This window comes from Hyperolius riggenbachi, chromosome 3 (assembly GCF_040937935.1).
Source record: "Hyperolius riggenbachi isolate aHypRig1 chromosome 3, aHypRig1.pri, whole genome shotgun sequence".
Taxonomy (NCBI): Eukaryota; Metazoa; Chordata; class Amphibia; order Anura; family Hyperoliidae; genus Hyperolius; species Hyperolius riggenbachi.
In genome coordinates this window covers 220849020-220865907 of record NC_090648.1, presented here as the reverse complement: position 1 = coordinate 220865907, position 16888 = coordinate 220849020, and the positions used below count along the sequence as shown (strand labels likewise).

The 16888-nt window shown below is 42.9% G+C and overlaps 1 protein-coding gene across 4 annotated transcripts in view; it reads right to left on the bottom strand.

Moving 5' to 3' along the window:
• Positions 1–1063: 1063 nt before the first annotated feature.
• The window catches only part of TPM1 (tropomyosin 1), a 69167-nt gene continuing 53342 nt past the window's right edge, over positions 1064–16888 (bottom strand). For all 4 annotated transcript variants that reach the window (XM_068275778.1, XM_068275775.1, XM_068275773.1 and 1 more), the window contains one exon: positions 1064–2319. In XM_068275778.1, coding sequence (XP_068131879.1) covers positions 2237–2319 — 83 coding nt within the window. In that variant the 3' untranslated portion in view covers positions 1064–2236. The remainder of the gene's footprint in view (positions 2320–16888) is intronic.

Sequence of the window (16888 nt, the reverse complement as noted above, 5' to 3'; positions counted from 1 at the left end):
TAATGCATTTAATAGGGAAATCGCATGCGGCTTTGTCATGCGGATTTCCCTGCGATTTCGCATGGTTTGCTATGAAGCTTTACTCAGGCAGTGACATGGTTAAATTCGCCTGGCTCCTTGCCATGCGAAATCGCGGGTAAATCAGCATGCGGAAACGCAGCCGCATGCGATTTCTTCTGCGGTGGAATCCAGGCGATTCCGCACCGCAACAGTGGAAACGAGCCCTAATACTTGACTTGGGCTGACCTGGGTGCTAGTCAGGCAGTTCAGCCTCCAATCTGATGGCCATAGAGCGCCTTCACAATGTAATTTAAATGTAGCCAAATGGCAGGGTTTGTAACCTCAATAGCGAAGTCACTTGGATGTTTAGTTTTGTTTTTACCATGGGTGGCTCTCCACTGCCCATGCTAAATGCTAACAAGCTCCAGGCCAGTGCATGGAGCAGCTCACAGGTGGAAAATTACCTGCCTGCTTTTGAAAATAGCTGTCAGATTCCCTGATTTGGATGCTGTAATTCCTATTGCTTTTCTAAGATGGACACTCCGTTCGTCTTTTTTTCCCTTCAGAATTAGCAACTCCAAGTATAGAAGCCAAAAAAAAAACTCTTGCTAATATAATGCGATGGCCTCTTTCAGACAGGAGGCTGAACTGCACATCTGCCAGTGCAATTTAAATGCAGACGAATTGCAGTGGTTGCAACACCACACGTGTCAAGTCCTGACACGCAGTGATGTTACCCAGCGGCAGAGGACTGCAACAGGTCATGTCTGAGCATGTGACTATGGGGGGGGGTTGGTGCCTTTCTAGCACCAGTACAAAGCACTCGGCCAGTGATGGAGGGCAGCTGAAAAGTGGTGAATTCACTGCCTATCAGCTGCCCATCTGAAAGAGGACTGTGTGTGATCCCAACTGAGGGATGCAATTTTCCTCATAGCTTTAGCAAGAGCTTTTCAAAATCACAAGCACTCAGAAAAGCACTGCTAGTGGGTCCCAGGCCTGAGACATCAGATGCACAATGATGAAATGAAAGCCAAGCAAAAGCATAATTCATGAGACAAGAATATAGAAAATTTCAAGTGTGCTTTTTATTTCATATTACAAGGTTTTACATTTTTGGTTCAAATCTAAAACGAGTGTAAAAATAAAATTAAAAAAAAAAAAAGAAAAAGAAGTGAGGCATTGCAAGAGAATTGTCTCCAATGATACATAATTAATCTTTCGAATTTAAATTATTTTGCAATATTTAGAACGTTAGCACTGAATTAAAAAAAAACAAAAACAAAAACAAAAAAAAGGAGGAACAAAAGGGATGTGGATGAATGCAGTTAGACCATAAAATAGAATGGAATGCATGTATTTTCATTTTGCCTAATGGCTTTCAAATAGTAGATATTAACACAAGCTAATATCTGAAATATTTTAAATTATAGGATTTAAATAATCTAAATTCTATAAACAACCGTTGTACAAAACACCACGTAAAATGTCAACATTCCTCAGTGGGGCAGATATTGGCTATTCCGTGTATTAGTTTGATGTGTAAAAGGGTTTAAGTCTGAATATGGAAAGCTGTCCCAATTTAGTTATCTGCAGCACTTAGACAAACTGAGCTCACATGATCAATAGAAAGTGTGAGGAGTGACTTCTGCCTCTTTAACTGGATCATCTCCACATACCGATTCACACATGATCCATAAAGCCATGATTCAACCGGTTGTCAAATGAGTAATCCGTTATTAAACCTGAGTTAGCTTATTTCCCTCCATACCAGAAAATATCCTCTTGGAGCAGATCATACAGGTATGGCAATATGGATGAAACCGAGCTGAAAAGGGTATTACAAGTAAAAACATGAAGAGAATTACCAGACTTTATTTTTGTTTTAATAAAATACCTATGCAAGAAGCTACCCAGACAAACCGTTAAAAAAAAAATTAAACAAGTCTGAACATTTTGGCCACTGCCATCCACAATTGGCACAATGGCTAACTGCATTCTAATGATCTCTTCCCAGTTTGCATCTGTGGACTTGTTGTAGGAGAGTCATTTTAGTCTTTCAAAAACATATTTTTGGGGAAAGAGGGAGAAATGAAAAGGGGGGAAAATCCACAAATATCCACCCTATCCCAGCCCTGCGGTCTTCCTCAATACTGCAGTAAAATAAAGAGAGAGAGAGAGACTTCTTCACATGCAGTGTCTTCGGAAAACCAGATGTCACAGGTAAACAGCCGATCTTTTACATGTTGTTCAATTCCAAGAGTGTTTGGTCTAACATTTGATGCATATTTAAGTTTTCCTCTTTTGCACGAGCCACTTTCTCTGCAATAGAAGGAAAAAAAGTTTTACCAGAGTTACAGAACTTTCACAGAAACTGTTAGTATGAACTGTTAAGGGTTAAACAGTCTTTACATTCTTGCACAGTTATTTCATCTGGCAATTAGGTAGCACAAATGGTATAGTTAGAAAAGTCACGGGGGTGGGGGGTTGGGGGGATATACGGATTGCATTCACTTTCATATTAGACAAGCAGCTTATCAGATCTCAAGAATGTACATTTCAAATGTATTATGGTATTAACTGTAGTTTTTATAATGCTAGAAGTATCTGAGTTTATCAGTTTCACAGCTGCATGTTGCATTGTGTTATAAACATACACAATGCACCAAAGAGGACATTTGCACTGACAAACGATGTAATGTGGGCAAAGAAACTGACGAGGGCTCAAGAGCTGCAGCCACTGGGACACACTCAGGAGGCCACTCTACAGTGTTAGGGAGTCTTGCCTTTAACTCCTTACTGAATAGGTACTGACCCTGGTCAGGATTTGAACCCAGGTCTCCCATGTAAAAGGCGGTGCCTTTAACCAGTACACTATCCAGCCACTTGAGAATATGCAATGTGTTCCACTGTTCCGAAAAATGCACACTGCTGCAATACAGCTGACAGAAACACAAGGAACATGTATGAAAGGGCCCATGCATAAACAAATAAGGAAAATGAAGACCACCCTATCACAAAAAGTATTCTGTAAATCCTTTGTAAATGTATAGCTTTAGCCATTTTAAATTTGAGATTTTCCTGGAATTGAAAAGTTGCTTTACTATTTTCTGAAGCGTGTCGGAAGAAAGTGATCGTATTACAGAAAAGTGAAACAGGCTGATAATACAGCCTCAGTAGAGCACATTCTGTAGATTATATGTTCAAGATGTTAGTGATCTGGTGTCCCATCATAATGGCACTGTACAAAAACAAAGTATTATCTTCAGGAAATCTCATCTGCAACTGAAACATGCTTTCATTTCCCTTTATTTTTAACTGAACTAATTTCTAGGGCACTTAGGCAAAGCTTACATTTCTGCGATACATATGTAGCTGTAAGAAATTACAATGGTTCAAACACAACAGTTTTAAACGTATGTGTTACCACATTTGTGAATGTTAAAAAAACTGTCCACAAGGTTTTACATCATGGATCGTTATTGCTTGATCCCACTGTAGATACACAAATGATCTAGAATTTAAAGCCACTGTCCAAGAACTATAAAACCAATTCTTCACACCCCCACCAAGCAAATTAGTGGAAGTTTCATTGCTCTCCACACAGAAATGTAGTGGTTGCATGCCATACTCTCTGGAAACAACTTCCCTCCTTCATAACCTCCAAGTGTTACGTGTCCATACACTTATTACATTTTCCCCATTTAATTCCCAGCAGATTTGATCAGGTTATTCAAACATTCAGGGAATTCGTTCCCCCAAAATTTCTGGTATGCAGAGTTTCTATTGACCCAAAAACAACAATCATAAGTATTGACCAGACAGGATTCAAAATGTAGGTAAATCAGGGGCAGGACAGGATTCTCTGTTGGAATCTGATGAAAATGCTGTGTGTGGTAGGAATTGATTCCTCTGAAGGCCATACAGGGAGTGCAGAATTATTAGGCAAGTTGTATTTTTGAGCAATAATTTTATTATTGAACAACCATGTTCTCAATGAACCCAAAAAACTCATTAATATCAAAGCTGAATATTTTTGAAAGTAGTTTTCAGTTTTAGCTATTTTAGGGGGATATCTGTGTGTGCAGGTGACTATTACTGTGCATAATTATTAGGCAACTTAAAGAGACACTAAAGCTAAAAAAAAAAAAAATTATGATATGATTTGTATGTGTAGTACAGCTAAGAAATAAAACATTAAAGGGACACTTAAGGCAAACAAAAAAAATGAGTTTTACTCACCTAGGGCTTCCAATAGCCCCCTGCAGCTGTCCGGTACCCTCGCCGTCTCCCTCCGATCCTCCTGGCCCCGCCGGCAGCCACTTCCTGTTTCGGTGACAGGAGCTGACAGGCTGGGGACGCGAGTGATTCTTCGCGTTCCCAGACACATTAGCACCCTCTATGCTGCTATATGGTATATGATATATGCTGTAGCAGCATAGATAGCGCTATTGTGGCCAGGAACGCGTAGAATCACTCGCGTCCCCAGCCTGTCAGCTCCTGTCACCAAAACAGGAAGTGGCTGCTGGCGGGGCCAGGAGAATCGGATGGAGACGGCGAGGGCACCGGACAGCTGCAGGGGGCTATTGGAAGCCCCAGGTGAGTAAAACTCATTTTTTTTGTTTGACTTAAGTGTCCCTTTAAGATCAGATACATCAGTCTAATTGTTTCCCAGTACAGGAAGATTTAAGAAACTCCAGTTATCGCTATACAAAAAAAGCCTTTAAGCTCTACGACTTTCAAAGTCGTGGAGAGGGCTGTTTTCTGACTTATCTCAACTGTTATTTTTTACTTTTCCTCTGCCAGAGGAGAGGTCATTAGTTCACAGACTGCTCTGAAAGAATCATTTTGACTGTTGAGTGTTGTGTAATGTGCACATATTAGAGAATGATGCAATGTTAGAAAACAAAAAAACACTATATACCTGAAAATAAAAATATGAGATCATCATCTTTGATGCTAATCTTTTAATTATTCATAGTACACAACCAATTCATTATATCATATTTTTTTTCGCTTCAGTGTCTCTAACAAAAAACAAATATATACCCATTTCAATTTATTTTTACCAGTGAAACCAATATAACGTCTCAACATTTACAAATATACATTTCTGACATTCAAAAACAAAACAAATCAGTGACCAATATAGCCACCTTTCTTTGCAAGGACACTCAAAAGCCTGCCATCCATGGATTCTGTCAGTGTTTTAATCTGTTCACCATCAACATTGCGTGCAGCAGCAACCACAGCCTCCCAGACACTGTTCAGAGAGGTGTACTGTTTTCCCTCCTTGTAAATCTCACATTTTATGATGGACCACAGGTTCTCAATGGGGTTCAGATCAGGTGAACAAGTTTTTCTTCTTTTATACCCTTTCTTGCCAGTCACGCTGTGGAGTACTTGGACGCGTGTGATGGAGCATTGTCCTGCATGAAAAATATGTTTTTCTTGAAGGTTGCAGACTTCTTCCTGTACCACTGCTTGAAGAAGGTGTCTTCCAGAAACTGGTAGTAGGACTGGGAGTTGAGCTTGACTCCATCCTCAACCCGAAAAGGCCCCACAAGCTCATGTTTGATGATAACAGCCCAAACCAGTACTCCACCTCCACCTTGCTGGCGTCTCAGTCGGACTGGAGCTCTCTGCCCTTTACCAATCCAGCCACGGGCCAATCCATCTGGCCCATCAGGACTCACTCATTTCATCAGTCCATAAAACCTTAGAAAAATCAGTCTTGAGATATTTCTTGGCCCAGTCTTGATGTTTCAGCTTGTGTGTCTTGTTCAGTGGTGGTCGTCTATCAGCCTTTCTTACCTTGGCCATGTCTGAGTATTGCACACCTTGTGCTTTTGGGCACTCCAGTGATGTTGCAGCTCTGAAATATGGCCAAACTGGTGGCAAGTGGCATCTTGACAGCTGCACGCTTGACTTTTCTCAGTTCATGGGCAGTTATTTTGCACCTTGGCTTTTCCACACGCTTCTTGCGACCCTGTTGACTATTTTGAATGAAATGCTTGATTGTTCGATGATCATGCTTCAGAAGCTTTGCAATTTTAAGAGTGCCGAATCCCTTTGCAAGATATCTCACTATTTTTGACTTTTCTGAGCCTGTCAAGTCCTTCTTTTGACCCATTTTGCCAAAGGAAAGGAAGTTGCCTAATAATTATGCACACCTGATATAGGGTGTTGATGTCATTAGACCACACCCCTTCTCATTACAGAGATGCACATCACCTAATATGCTTAATTGGTAGTAGGCTTTCGAGCCTATACAGCTTGGAGTAAGACAACATGCATAAAGAAGATGATGTGGTCAAAATACTAATTTGCCTAATAATTCTGCACTCCCTGTATACAGTGGGTTGCAAAAGTATTCGGCCCCCTTGAAGTTTTCCACATTTTGTCATATTACTGCCACAAACCTGAAATCAATTTTATTGGAATTCCACATGAATGACCAACACAAAGTGGTGTACACACAGTGTTCTCCCCAGCATCAAATAGGTGGGCGCTCCGCCCGGGTAAGTTGGGCACCCGCCCGGCTGCCATCTCGCGCTGGGCAGTCATCTCGCACCTGGCTTTTATGCATATACATTTTTAGATGTTCCCGGCGGGCGTAGGAAAAGTACTGCGCTCCGCGTACGCTGCGTGAGCCACTCTCCTCTACGTAGGAGACCTCGCACTTCCTGGCAGGCTGTATTTGTGATGCCTGGTGCCTCGAGAATGCTCATTGGCTTGGTGGCATAAGAGGCGGGACTATCTGTTCTGAATGCTGTGGGCGGCTGGGAGCGTTCCTCCACGAACGAGAAGTTTAGCAGCGTGACAGCCAGTCAGCTAGAATAGCGTGCTTATCTCCTTGAGTCTTACACGTGGGTAAGCTGCCGATCTTCTTTCACTCTGCTTTTGGCTGTCACCTTCATTTTGCTAGTGTTATTTATCACTCTGTGGGCGTGTAGGTTGCCCTTTAGAAGTTTTCCTTGTGCGCTGATCTCGGTTTTGTTATTTAGCACTGGATTGCGTTGGAGGTCTGATCAGCTTATACCCAGCATTTTGTAACACAGCTGCTAATAACCAACAACACTTATTTATTTGCTTTTTTTTTTTAAGCTATCTCTCGGTGCTGCGGTGTGCTTTGTGTTGGCCAATATGGTGTGCACCTAAACTGCAAAACAAAATTTTCTGAATGATGATCAGGCTTGTGATTAATTGTGGTCTTTTTTTTTTCTGATCATTGTTAGTGATAGGTTAGTTTACTCCTGCACATATCCCCCATATATTGGGCATTATCATCTGACCTTCTGGTATATGTTTTTTTTTTTTTTTTTTTTCTTATAATGTCAGCCTGTGAGCTAACTCTGGCAGTTACTCTGTGCTGTGAAAACTGTCCAGCAAAAGTCTGTGCAAAGTGGTCCATTGCACAAACTAAAGAATGAACTCTTGAGCCAGTGTAGAGAGACTACAAGGTATGCGCACTATGAGATATGCAATACCCCTTGACCCGCCACACCCCCCCCCCCCACCCCCGACCACCCTTACTTTTCTCTCAGCAGCATTAACATCTGACATGCAACAAACACTCCCGTGTGGAGCACAGCAATAACCCCCATAACCACCAAATTTCCCCGTCTCGCACCACCCGGCTACTTTTCCATGCCACCCGGCTGGAGAAAAATTCTGGGGAGAACACTGTGTACACATGAGAAGTGGAATGAAAATCATACATGATTCCAAACATTTTTTTTACAAATAAATAACTGCAAAGTGGTGTGTGCATAATTATTCGGCCCCCCTTTGATCTGTGTGCAGTCAGTTGCCTATAGGCATTGCCTGATGAGTGCTAATGACTAAATAGAGTGCACCTGTGTGTAATCTAATGTCAGTACAAATACAGCTGCTCTTTGAGGGCCTGAGAGGTTGTCTAAGAGAATATTGGAAGCAACAACCCTGTGAAGTCCAAAGAACACTCAAGACAGGTCAAGCATTAAGTTATTGAGAAATTTACAGCAGGCTTAGGCTACAAAAAGGTTTCCAAAGCCTTGAACATCCCACGGAGCACTGTTCAAGCGATCATTCAGAAATGGAAGGAGTATGGCACAACTGTAAACCTACCAAGACAAGGCCATCCACCTAAACTCACAGGCCGAACAAGGAGAGCGCTGATCAGAAATGCAGTCAAGAGGCCCATGGTGACTCTGGACAAGCTGCAGAGATCTACAGCTCAGGTGGGAGACTCTGTCCATAGGACAACTATTAGTTATGCACTGTACAAAGTTGGCCTTTATGGAAGAGTGGCAAGAAGAAAGGCATTGTTAACAGAAAGCATAAGAAGTCCTGTTTGCAGTTTGCCACAAGCCATGTGGGGGACACAGCAACCATGTGGAAGAAGGTGCTCTGGTCAGATAATACCAAAATGGAACTTTTGGCCAAAATGCAAGACGCTATGTGTGGCGGAAAACTAACACTGCACAGCAGTCTGAACACACCATCCCCACTGTCAAATATGGTGGTGGCAGCATCATGCTCGGGGGGTGCATCTCTTCAGCAGGGACAGGGAAGCTGGTCAGAGTTGATGGGAAGATGGATGGAGCCAAATACAGGGCAAACTTGGAAGAAAACCTCTTGGAGACTGCAAAAAAGACTTGAGGAGGAGGGGGGGGGGGGGGGGAAGGGGTTCACCTTCCAGCAGGACAATGACCCTAAGCATAAAGCCAGGGCTACAATGGAATGGTTTAAAACAAAACATATCTATGTGTTAGAATGGCCCAGTCAAAGTCCAGATCTAAATCCCATCAAGAATCTGTGGCAAGATCTGAAAACTGCTGTTCACAAACGCTGTCCATCTAATCTGACTGAGCTGGAGCTGTTTTGCAAAGAAGAATGGCAAAGGATTTCAGTCTCTAGATGTGTATAGCTGGTAGAGACATACCCCAAAAGACTGGCAGCTGCAATTGCAGCAAAAGGTGGTTCTAAAAAGTATTGACTCAGGGGGCCGAATAATTACGCACACCCCACTTTGCAGTTATTTATGTGTAAAAAATGTTTGGAATGATGTATGATTTTCGATCCACTTCTCACATGTACACCACTTTGTATTGGTCTTTCACGTGGAATTCCAATAAAATTGATGCATGTTTGTGGCAGTAATGTGACAAAATGTGGAAAACTTCAAGGGGGCCGAATACTTTTGCAACCCACTGTAATATAGACTTTTGACGTGTGTGTGTGTGTGGGGTGTGTGGTGTGTGTGTGTGGTGTGTGTGTGGTGTGTGTGTGGTGTGTGTGTGGTGTGTGTGTGGTGTGTGTGTGTGGTGTGTGGTGTGTGTGTGTGGTGTGTGTTGTGTGTGTGGTGTGTGTGGTGTGTGGTGTGTGTGGTGTGTGTGGTGTGTGTGTGTGGTGTGTGTGTGTGGTGTGTGTGTGTGGTGTGTGTGTGTGGTGTGTGTGTGTGTTGTGTGTGTGTGGTGTGTGTGTGTGGTGTGTGTGTGTGGTGTGTGTGTGTGGTGTGTGTGTGTGGTGTGTGTGTGTGGTGTGTGTGTGTGGTGTGTGTGTGTGGTGTGTGTGTGTGGTGTGTGTGTGTGGTGTGTGTGTGTGGTGTGTGTGTGTGGTGTGTGTGTGTTGTGTGTGGTGTGTGTGTGGTGTGTGTGGTGTGTGTGTGTGTGTGTGTGGTGTGTGTGTGGTGTGTGTGTGGTGTGTGTGTGGTGTGTGTGTGGTGTGTGTGTGTGGTGTGTGTGTGGTGTGTGTGTGGTGTGTGTGTGTGGTGTGTGTGTGTGGTGTGTGTGTGTGGTGTGTGTGTGTGGTGTGTGTGTGTGGTGTGTGTGTGCGGTGTGTGTGGTGTGTGTGTGCGGTGTGTGTGTGCGGTGTGTGTGTGCGGTGTGTGTGTGCGGTGTGTGTGTGCGGTGTGTGTGTGTGTGTGTGTGTGGTGTAACCCTGCATGAACATTCTTTGTTATATTTTTGCTGGATTTCCATATGAAACTACGTGCAACTCTTTTTTTTCACAACATGAAAGCCATTTGTTTTGCATGGTGTGTGAATAAAGTAATTTTAGTACTTACGTATTATCCCGTCTGGAAAGTTTGGCAGCTTTTTATTAAAGTTCTGTTTGCTCCCCCAGAAAGATATGACTTTTGGAAAGCTGAAAGTCCCAGCTTTCTGTTGCACTGGGCCCTAAGTCGCTATGATGCTCAATTCCCAAGTTATGGGGTTTTGAAGGAGGAGTGTCCCCTGAACTTGGCTGCAGAAAGTGCAATTACAGAAGTACGGGACGAACCAGACATGATAAGCAGCACACCCGGTAGTCTTTCTTCGCAGCATAAATCTGTCTTCAAAACTTAAGTCAAATGCCCTGGGTCTCATTACAGATGGAGCAGCGCAGCTATGCACCCTTGTCTGTCTTACTGGCATGGACAGGAGACTCAATTCCACTGTGCTCTCTGCAGCAAAGTGCAGCCTGTCCCCCAACCCCGGAATGTGGAATCGCATTGACTCGGGACTCAATGCAAGGGAAAGCCGGGGACTTTCAGCTTTCCAAAAATGGTTAGATCTGGCTAGGGGATGAAACAGTACTTTAACAAAAAGCTGCCAAACTTTCCAGACGGGATAATACACAAGTACCGTATTTTAAAGGGAAGGTTCAGGGAGGGGATTAAAAAAATAAAAATAAATTTCCACTTACCTGGGGCTTCCTCCAGCCCGTGGCAGGCAGGAGGTGCCCGCTCCGCAGGCTCCCGGTGGTCTCCGGTGCCCGACCTGGCCAGGCCGGCTGCCAGGTCGGACTCTTCTGCGCTCCATTTCCTGGCACTTCTGCGTCCCACGCCGGCGCGCTGACGTCATCGGACGTCCGCCGGGCTGTACTGCGCAGGTGCAGTAGTTCTGCGCATGCGCAGTACAGCCCGGAGGACGTCCGATGACGTCAGCGCGCCGGGGTTGGACGCAGAAGTGCCGGGCCTTGGAGCGCAGAAGAGCCCGACCTGGCAGCCGGCCTGGCCAGGTCGGGCACCGGAGACCACCGGGAGCCTGCGGAGCGGCGGCGAGGGCACCTCCTGCCTGCCACGGGCTAGAGGAAGCCCCAGGTAAGTGGAAATTTATTTTTATTTTTTTAATCCCCTCCCTGAACCTTCCCTTTAAAGTTTTAAGTTTGACGGTGGCTGTCAAGTACCCCAATCACGGCAGAAAGTCAATCTGACATTGATGATTATTCATTGTCTCCTTGATTTTCAGCCAAATTCCATGTATGGTAGACCTGCACAGTGCTTTGAGCACTGCTGTCACTAAGGTTTGCACATGAAGCACAACGGATGCTGAATTTAGAGGCAGTACATGAATACAGGTGTAAAGCCCAGTTGGTTGGTGAGGACTCTAATCAGGTCACAGCGAGGTGGATTGTACGTTATGCAGTTTTTCTGATGCAATTATCTGACATCATGCAAGACAAATTGGATGCATAACATGTTAACACAAATTTAGCCAATTAATAATAAGTAATGTTACATAATTCCAAGTTAGTAAAGAAATTATGCCTGAAGTCATCATCCTTCTCATGGATGATATTCACTGGCAGGTTACCAGTTAAAAAGTGCTTTGATAATAGAGTAAGAATATAACATACTAAAAGTGAATTTCATCCTGGAATGCCAAATGTTATTAAACATGCCACACATTTTCACACCACACCATTTGTTATTGTCAAGTCACACACTGGGTATAATAAATGTTTTTGTTAAGTTACAAGCATTTCACAACATGGCATAATACAACATTGTCCAATTAGGAACCGCAAAAACAAATCTTGAAAGAGTTGCTCACTTACCGTAAATAAATTGCAGACACCATATATGAATCCATCATTGCAAACACCAATGTATTTTCTACATCTTCATTGTAATTAATGACAACTCACATAAAACACAAGTTATGAAAAAAAGATAAAAATGTAGTAAACCAACCCAGGGGGGAGGGGGATGGGGTAGGGTACTAATCCAAGATGCATGAGGATGAACAAAGAGGAGGGGGGGGGGGGGGAAAGTTTAAGCTGCAGTCTAATGCTGGGTACACAACATACAATTTTATGTTAGATTTTCTCTTAGATTTACCTGCCAGATAGATTTACCTACAACATGGAAAAAAGCTAACAGAATAATCTAGTGACATTTAACTGCCATGGGTTCAGCAGCTGTTTGGAGCTCTGTCCATACATTTTGCTGCCCTAGTAAACATACACATTTTTTAAAGCACCACTATAGCGGAAAAAAAATTGCAGTTAAAATCTGACTTCTGGTTTTGGTCTAGTACATAACTCAAGGAGGGTTCTCAGTATTTTATGCTTTTCAAAAGCATTACAATTACCAGCAGTTGCTTAGTCTAACTGCCAAAAGTGTGCAATGAGAAGGGAGGCTGGCTGGTTTCTTACCATTTTGGTAGTTAGAGCAACTGCCATTCAGGAAATGCTTTTGAATAAGAAAACCCCAGAGAATCCTCCATGAGGTGATGGACTAGTCCAAAAATGGTCCGATTTTAACTGCTTACTACTTGCATACACTTTGGGAGCAGAGTATCATATTTGCTTAAAGGAATACTTAAGTCAAAAAAAAAAAATGACATTTACTCACCTGGGGCATCCCTCAGCACCCCGAAGCTGGATGGTGCCCTCGCAGCCCCGCTCCGATCGTCCTGTCCCCGCCGGCGGCTACTTCCGGTTCGGCGACAGCCGCCGACAGGCTGGGAACGCGGCTGATTTTCCGCGTTCCCAGCCGCTGCTATCACTCTCTATGCTGCTATAGCGTATATATATACGCTATAGCAGCATAGAGAGTGATAGCAGCGGCTGGGAACGCGGAAAATCAGCCGCGTTCCCAGCCTGTCGGCGGCTGTCGTCGAAACGGAAGTAGCCGCCGGCGGGGACAGGATGATCGGAGCGGGGCTGCGAGGGCACCATCCAGCTTCGGGGTGCTGAGGGATGCCCCAGGTGAGTAAATGTCATTTTTTTTTTTGACTTAAGTATTCCTTTAAATACAGTTAGGTTTTAAGGCTGTTGTGGAGCAATTACATTTCTATAAAGTGTAAGATGTAAGATGCTGGAAGATAAGTGAAGCAAAGTAGGATTCAGTGGATTAGCAAGAGCTTCAAATTTAATGTCTGAAATACGTGCGCACAGATTGGTCCAGTCTGCTAAGGACCCATTCCACTACACGCAGATTGGATGCAGAAAAACTGACTCCAATGAATGCATATGGGAAAATCTGCATCCGAAAAATCGCATTTAGTGGAAACAGGCCCATAGGTTTTTATTGGAGTCAGTTTTTCTGCATCCAATCTGCATGTAGTAGAAAAAGGCCCCAAGAGTCAGAGTGTAGTGCATAGGGAATTGTATGCAGGTCAAGATTTAAAAAAAAAAAAACAACAAAAAAAAAACCTCAACCTACATACTAAAGTTAGATTCTACAGTATGAATTCAGCCAGTTTCGCAAGAGGTGAAATTACAGCTATTAAGTTCACTGGGCTCTTTTTGATCCTCCATGCAGTGAAAAGAAAAGGAAGGGGTTACACATAGATGGGTGGAGCTGCAACTGCAGATAACAAGGCTAGAAAGTAGCATCTGGTTCCTGAACAGAAGGATGACTCACTGTAAGATTAACCACCAACCACTAAAACGTAAACGTGTGGCCCCAAGAAACAAGAACATGTATTTATCTGAAGCTGCTGTTCTGCAACATCCATCTGTTACATGCCATATTAATTACACTAAGGTTACCTGTAATAACCAACAGTCTCAACTCTGACCTATAACACACACTAGGGCCTTTAAGAAAAATAGGAACAACTGCTTTAAAATGTACAATTGGGATGGGATACTACTGGCAAAAGAAGCAGTGCTGTATTTTGTCAATATGGACCCAATACATACAGGACAGTCACCAGCATAGAATACTGAAAACAGGGTTCAAAAGCTGTAATAAATAAAGCAATAAAAAATAAACTGTTATTGGTTGCTATTGGGGTAATGAGATTTAAAAAAAAAAAAAAAATTTATGCTAAAATGCAGCAAATGTTAAAAGTACTCCCCACCCCAAATTTCTGCAGCAAGGCAACAACAATTACACTAAGTCTAGGGCTGAGACACACTGGAGAGCACTTTTGATCCATTATAGTTTTTAAAAACATGCTCCCATGACTCATTAAAATTGTGGTAAAATTGTAGCAAAATGTGTTCACGCTTTTGCTACGATTTTAAGTCAAAGGCAGCATGTTTTTAGAAGCAAAAACTGATCAAAAAACATCCTGTGGTGTGGGTCAGCCATCAGAGCTGTTTTTTTGCCAGTCAAAAAAAAAAAAACAAAAAAAAAAAAACAAAAAAAAAAAACTTTCTTCCCTATGCCCATCTCTATATCCATCGCTCCATCTACCATCGATAATAGACCCTATTGCTACCATGCTGAAATTGATCAGGAATCAGCCTTGTGACGCCGCATCCGGCTGCCTCGTCGACCCCACACTATCCCCCTAGTTTGTGTCGCTTGTCCCGATGTCACACGCAGTTACCGCCGTGCACCCGATCGAGCAAGTCAGCCCCACATCTTGCAGCATGTGAGAGAATTGCACTTGCACCCACCATGTTAAAGAGTGGTCCCCGGGGGCCCTTGCAGAGTATGTGCAAGAGTACACACATGGCTGTGAAGTCTGTACAAAAATCATTTGACTCCGACTCTAGTTTAGTTTGCATATAACAATCTTATTGATTGAAAATTATGTTACATAAAAAAGGCATTTCATTGCTGCCAAAGCTAAGGAATTTTTAAGTTATATTAAGATGGCATCTGCTTTTGAGAACTAAAACGTCCTGGCCAGGAGGCTGACACTCTACCCTGTCAGCCATCTTTGCCTGTCAAGCCATTGCCATTGTGAATGCCCCAGCATTTCTTCTGTACAAGATTCACCGGAGACCCATATCAGCAGTGTTCCAGCATGTAGTCCTGCCACCTTGCAGAAAAAAACCTCTGCCTTTTCCATATATCATATAGAAAAAGCCAGGGCTATTTTATGCAAGGAAGCAGAGCTATGCACTGGAACCCAGCTGAAAAGGTGTTTCAGTGAATGTTATTAAACAGACAATGTGTTGGAGCATTCTACCTTTTAAACGTTAGTGTACTCTGGTTTCGTTTTTTTATGTACACCAGAGATGCATTTTAAAGAAACACTGCCGCAAAAAATTTTTTATTATGATATCATGAACTGGTCATGTAGTATGGATAATTACTAGAACATTAGTAGCAAAGAAAATATTTTTATTTTCAGTTATATAGGTTTTTTATAACATTGCATCATTCTATAATATTTGCTGTTTACACACAGTAAATACTCAGCATTCTAAATGATTTTACAGAGCATGCTAGAGAACTTTTGAACGGTCCTCTACAGAAACAAAAACAATGCAGAGCGAGACATTTGAGATAAGCTTCAGAAGTCAGAGCTCTCTGCATTTTACAGTCGTGGAGCTCAATGGCTCTTTTGCATAGGTAACTGGAGTTTAACTCTTCCTGTACGGGAAACAATATTAGACTTATATCTCTGCCCCTAATGTTTTATTTCTTAGCTGTACTACACATACAAATCATATCATAAGTTATTTAGTTTTTGCTTAAAGAGACACTGAAGCGAAAAAAGTGATGATATTATGATTTGTAGGTGTAGCACAGCTAAGAAATAAAACATTAAGATCAGATACATCAGTGTAATTGTTTCCAGTACAGGTAGAGTTGAGAAATTCCAGTTGTTATCTTTATGCAAACAAGCCATTAAGCTCTCCGACTAAGTTAGTCGTGGAGAGGGCTGTTATCTGACTTTTATTATCTCAACTGTTCCTGGACTATTTACTTTTCCTCTGCTAGAGGAGAGGTCATTACTTCACAGACTGCTCTGAAAGACTCATTTTGAATGCTGAGTGTTGTGTAATCTGCACATATTATAGAATGATGCAATGTTAGAAAAAAAAACTATATACCTGAAAATAAAAGTATGAGAATATTTTCTTTGCTGCTAATCTTCTAGTAATTATTCATAGTACACAACCAATTCACTATATCATATTTTTTTTTCCGCTTCAGTGTCTCTTTAAGTGTCTCTTTAACTAAACTTAGGATATAGTTGTAGAGTAGCTGTTAAATAGAAATCAAAAGTAGTCCTTGGTGAGAGTACTTGTAGAGGGTGCAGACAAGAAAGAAAAAAAAAAAAAAAAAAAAAGGAACATTGATCAGGCCTTAGGCAATCTAACTGTGTGTACAGCTAAGAGTGATGTGCAGGTACTTGGGGTAAAATCCCTTCATTATCCTGCAATTACACATTCTTCATGCACAATATGAACCAGGTTTACAAGTGACAGACAACACCTCTGCACAGTGGTGCAGCTGAGGCGCTTGGGGCCCCAGTGCGAGTTTTAGATGGGGCCCTAGGCACTCTGTTGATATGAAGCCCCAAAACCTACCAAGGTCAGTTTCAGTGACATAAAAGTGGAGTAAGATTAAGGAAGTAAGTTAAGGATTGCTATTATTCAATGCACATAAGATTAACCCCCCTAGCGGTATGAATAATTCCGCCAGGGGGCAGCGCAGCAGTTTTTTTAATTTTTTTTTTTTTTAAATCATGTAGCGAGCCCAGGGCTCGCTACATGATAGCCGCTGCTCAGCGGCATCCCCCCCGCGTCAATCGCCTTCGGCGATCTCCGATCAGGAAATCCCGTTCAAAGAACGGGATTTCCTGGAGGGCTTTCCCCGTCGCCATGGCGACGGGGCGGGATGATGTCACCGACGGCGGGACGTGATTGGGAGTCCCGATCCACCCCTCGGCGCTGCCTGGCACTGATTGGCCAGGCAGCGCACGGGGGGTCTGGGGGGGGGGGGGCC